The sequence below is a fragment of the Gavialis gangeticus genome, unplaced genomic scaffold (assembly GCF_001723915.1).
Source record: "Gavialis gangeticus isolate Ggan-Ray unplaced genomic scaffold, GavGan_comp1, whole genome shotgun sequence".
NCBI classification, from domain to species: domain Eukaryota; kingdom Metazoa; phylum Chordata; order Crocodylia; family Gavialidae; genus Gavialis; species Gavialis gangeticus.
Genome location: NW_017729018.1, coordinates 11,392,896 through 11,397,816, shown reverse-complemented (window position 1 = coordinate 11,397,816; position 4,921 = coordinate 11,392,896). Strand labels below are relative to the sequence as shown.

Sequence of the window (4,921 nt, the reverse complement as noted above, 5' to 3'; positions counted from 1 at the left end):
CCAGATCTGTCCGGGGGGGGAATTTGCCTCCCAGCCCCGTAGATCTGCCCCTGGGGCAGGGGTAGGTGCATTTGCCCCCCAGATCTGCCCCAGGGGCCAGGGCATGGGGTGGGGGTGGGGATTTGGGTGGGGGAAAGGAAGGGGCATGGACAGGTACATTTGTCCCTCAGATCTGCCCCAGGGTTCAGGCCCATGGGGTAGGGGGAGGGAAGGGGCAGGTATATTTGGGAGATCTGCCCCAGGGACCAGTGCATGGGGTGGGGGGCAGGGACAGGAGTGGGTACATTTGCCCCACAGTTCTGCAGATCTGCCCCAGGGGCCAGAACCAGGTGTAGGGGGGTGAAGGAAGGGGTAGGGGCAGGTACATTTCCCACCCCCCAGCCCCATGGATCTGCTCCAGGGGCTGCAGCTCCAGCTGCAGGAGGTCTCTTGTGGGTGATGGCCTGTCAGTGCTCCCCTCACCCCTTGCAGCTCTCTCCCCCTCCAGGTGGGGCGTCCCACCCCATGGCAGCCCGTGGCAGCCCCCCACCCTCCCCGGGGTGGCAGGAGCCGCGCCGCTCGGCCCGGCTCCTGTTCCAGCGGGTGGCAGCAGCGATGCCGGCAGCGGCCGACGGAGGGGACGTGCCAGGGTACCACTGCAACGAGTGCCAGAAGGACATTAAGCACCTGTCCAGCTTCCAGGAGCACCAGCGCATCCACACAGGCGAGCGGCCCTTCCAGTGCCAGGTCTGCCGTAAGCGCTTTACCCGCTGCGCCGACCTCATCAAGCACCGCCTGGTGCACTCGGACCGGCGGCCCCACCGCTGCCGGGCCTGCGGCAAGCGGTTCAAGCTGCCCGGCGACCTGGTGAAGCACGGCAAGGTGCACTCTGCCGAGGCGCCCTTCACCTGCGAGACGTGCGGCAAGCACTTCAAGCGCACCTCATGTCTCATCAAGCACCTGCGCATCCACACGGAGGAGAAGCCCTTCCCCTGCCTGCACTGCGGCAAGCGCTTCAAGTGGGAGGCGTCGGTGAAGGAGCACCAGCGCATCCACTCGGGGGAGAAGCCATTCCGCTGCGATGCTTGCTCCAAGCGCTTCACCCACTTCTCCACCTTCCTGCAGCACAAGAGGATGCACCAGAACCGGCGCCAGTTCCGCTGCCAGGACTGCGCCCAGGCCTTCAACCACAAGTCCAATCTGCTGAAGCACCAGCGCAAGGTCCACGGCTAGCAGGGGCCGCCGCAGCTCCCAGGACAACTCAAGGGCAGTGGGGATTTTGGAGGGTCAGGTCCTGTGTGCGTCTTCTTCACGTGGCTGGGTGATGGGGGCCTTGCTGGGTGTGGGTGCTCTAGTGCCGTGGCTTCCAGTCATTAGTACCCCATGCTCTGGGATCTCGTTCTCCTCGAAGCCCGACTCATATGTAGCTGCACGCAGGCTGATCTGATTGCTGGACTCTCCTGCTGGAGGCCAGCACCGGACTGGAGTCCTGCAGTGGCTCCTGGTGGTGGCTGGATGAAAGGCTGGGAAGATGATGTGACCCAGCCCAGCTATAAGAAAGGACAGAGCTTTGAGTACTCGAGGGGCAGAGAGGGGTTTGAAGAGCTGCCTCTTGCTGAGATCTTAGTCCCATCAAGTGGGAGCCTGCAGACCAGCCTGTGGCAGTGGCACAGGAGCTGGTTACCGCTCCAGACTACGACCTGTAGTTCCGCTGTGCCTCGCTGCTTGGACAGCAACGCCACCTGCCGGCTGAGCAGGAGACGTGGGTGCTTCGTATCCAAGCTGGCTGCAACAAGCAGTTGCTTTTTCTCTTCAGACATCTCCTCTCTGACCATGCCAACATCCCTGTCCCAGCTTCACAGTGTGAACATCTGAGCTCCTGGGCAAGGGGCAGGGGAGCCGATGCCAGGGTTCCTTGTGCTGAGTATGTGCAGCACTGTAGCTAGGTTCCTGGTGGCCCCGGGCAAACTTCTAGTTTTGGGCCCCCCTTTTGCTAGAAATAATGATGATGATGATAATAAAAAAAAGACCATTTTCGGGCCCCCTTTTTGTCTGGGCCTGGGCAGTTACCCAGTTCACCTATGCCTGTACTTCCAGGGCTGAGTACGTGCTCCCGTGTGCCCTCACTGTTCCACGTACTCGAGATCCAGGCTGGCGTTAAAGCTGCTGGTTGCAGGAGGCCTGTGGCTTTGATGGCTGCGGCTGTCCCACTTGGTGAGCTCTGTCTTCAGGTCGCTCCAGTCACAGCCCTGCCACCTCCTCTGGGTTCAGCTCACTGGCATCCAGCACTGGGTGCTTGGAGGCTCTTGCTCCATGAGCTCAGTTATGCTCCCCTGACTTGCCACATGCGGAGGAGAGGGAGGCACGTCTGACCTCCAGCCACAGCAGGAGAGAGGGGCTGGGAGCAGGGTCCTTTGCTCTGTGCCCATGATGGAGAAGGAGAATCCCCGTCTTTACAACCCTACGTTCTCCCTCCTTGTCCGGGGCATGGACTCTGGCCAGAGGGAACTATTGCAGCACCAACGCTACAACACAAGTGAAGGGCTTTTGCCTCGTTCGCTGACATGCAGCTTCCAGGGGGAGATGGGCACTGGCAAGACCGAGTCTCATGAACACTTCCCATGTCTGACTTTTAACTCCTTTTACAAAGTTGGCCCCAAGCCCCTTATTGCACCTGGAGCTGGAGTGGGGGTGATGGAGTGTGGGGCAGGGATTAACCAACAGCAGGTAACACAGGGCAAGAAGTTCCCTGCCCAAACCCAAGCAGTTGGGGGGGACACAACAAGGGCTTACTCTGTTACCCCAGAGGGTGCAGCTACTTGTACAGATGCAGCCGTGGCCCCATCGTGGGCCTCCAATAATAGCTGCAGCATCTCATCCCACAGGAAACGGCACCCTGCCCTGGCCCTGGCTGGGCACCACAGGACTCCGGCTTTGCAGAAGGATACATGGGGGTAGGGAAAGGATTTCCCCTCTAAACAGTTGCTATGCCCAACTGAGCTTATCCGCCCTGGGACTCTCAGCTCTGCCTCTGCCACAGCAGCGCAGCTGGAACAAGCCAGAGCATCTCTGCATTGGCTTCAGGGCACTTGCCGCCTGTGAAAGTGCCCGGATGGATCCCCTGGGCTGAAGTCCCTTGTCCTGGCAGAGCTGGGGGTAGGGTGCGAGCCTGCCCCAGGCAGCTGTCCTCCGAGTGGAAGAAGCCCCATGATCCAGCGCTGCTCAGTTACGGAGCAAATGGCCGGGGAAGCTCTCAGAGGAGTCTTGGCAAGCTAGGGCCTACGCTTTGCCTCTCCAGAGGCTGGGTAGAGAGGTCCCTGCACATCTGGGAAAGCTATGTGGACAGGGCCTCAATGGGCAGGTTGCTGCCTCCCCCAGAGCCACACTGCCAGGGCAGGAGCCCCACTGCAGACCAGGCTGCGCTGGTCTTGACAGCCACCGGCTGTCTTAGCAGAGGCTCGGCTGCCCGAGGAGGGAGTCAGCGAGTCACAGAGGCCAGGCTGGGCCAACACGAACCCCTCCTGCCCGGTGGCTGGGCCCTCAAGGCCTGTACAGCTTCCCCCAGCCTGGCTGGGAACTTACAAGCTCAACTAGGCCCTAAGGCCGGTATCTCCCCTTCATCTCTCTGCTTCATCCTTAATTCCCACCCCCACAGCTGACAGCAGCCCTGCACCCTGTGCCCTGATGGGGAAGTTCCCTAGGAAGTTCCCCAGGGACCTGCGGTGGGGAAGCTGGGGGGGATTTCTCCACTGCGTGACATGGTGTAGGGGGGGGCGCAGACAGCGGGATGGGGAAGCGAGAGCCGGGTGCTCCACTGGACTTGGGGCAAGGAGCTCGGTTGGCTCCTTCCGGGATTCCCGGCTCCTCAGCTCAGACCGGGCTCTGCTGTGAACCCCGGTGAGGTCAGGGCAGCCCAGCTGCCACCCCCCGCCCGCCCACTCCGTGTGAGCCTTCTGCAAACTCGGGGGCTCCCAGAGCTGCTGAAGGCGAGATGCCTGCAGGAGTGGACCCTGGCTTTGGTTTTTAAAGGCAGGGGAACAATGGGCCTGGCCCCCTGCTAACCCTGCCCCATGCATCAACCCCCCCCCCCGGACAAAGAGCCAAGGAGGCGAAGGAACCCTTGAAAAGGTCACTTTATTAGGACAGCCATGCTCAACACAGCAGGCGCCACAGCACTGCCGATGCACCATGAACACAGCTGGATCCCTGCTCCAGCTGTGGAGCGGGATAGGCAAAGGTTTTGGGCACCCTGAAAGGGTTCGTGGTGGATGTGGGCCATGTCGGGCAAAGTGGGAAGGGCACCCCATGGCCCCCTCCCCAGCCTTCATGGGGTACAGGGAGATCAAGGAAACCCCTGCCCTTGGATGGGGCATCTCCATGATGATCCGGCAGCAGGCATCGGCCTCCGAGGTCACCTCTGTTTTTCCCCCTTACTCTCCATAGCTGGCCCCTAAAACCAACGTGCTTGAGACCAACGGCCCCGGGAGCATCAGGTGCTGTAACCACCAAGGAAGGGACTGAGACGAGTCCAGAGAGATTTGACTCATCCTCTCAGCCTGGAGCTCAGGCAAGGAGGGAGCTAGCGCGCAGTGAAGGGGAGCTCCACTGCACTTCTGAGCACCGGCTGCTCCCCGCAGCCCATCCGATTGCCCTACGAAGCTCAAAGCCACTTGCCAAACGCGGCTACCACCGAGCCAGGCCCCAGCACCCGGCTGGATGTGAGCCCCAGCCAATTCAGCACACAGGAGCCAGAAATCACAACATCCGGGAGCAGGATGGAGGCAGGGACAGAAACAGGCTTCTCCAGGCCTGTCTGCTCCCCTCTGCTCAGCGCTCGCTGGCTGATCTCGGCACCATCCCAGGCTCTGCCCTGGGCCCCTTCAATCCCAGCAGCTTCTGATCTAAAAGGTCCTCAGCCAAACGGGGGCATCCAAGGACACCC

General features: G+C 61.4%; 1 protein-coding gene across 1 annotated transcript in view; it reads left to right on the top strand.

Moving 5' to 3' along the window:
* LOC109294917 (zinc finger protein 551-like) overlaps positions 1 to 1,269 on the top strand; it is a 1,715-nt gene extending 446 nt beyond the window's left edge. Inside the window, exon 2 of the mRNA XM_019513503.1 lies at positions 488 to 1,269. Coding sequence (XP_019369048.1) covers positions 505 to 1,212 — 708 coding nt within the window. The 5' untranslated portion in view covers positions 488 to 504 and the 3' untranslated portion in view covers positions 1,213 to 1,269. The remainder of the gene's footprint in view (positions 1 to 487) is intronic.
* Positions 1,270 to 4,921: the final 3,652 nt, after the last annotated feature.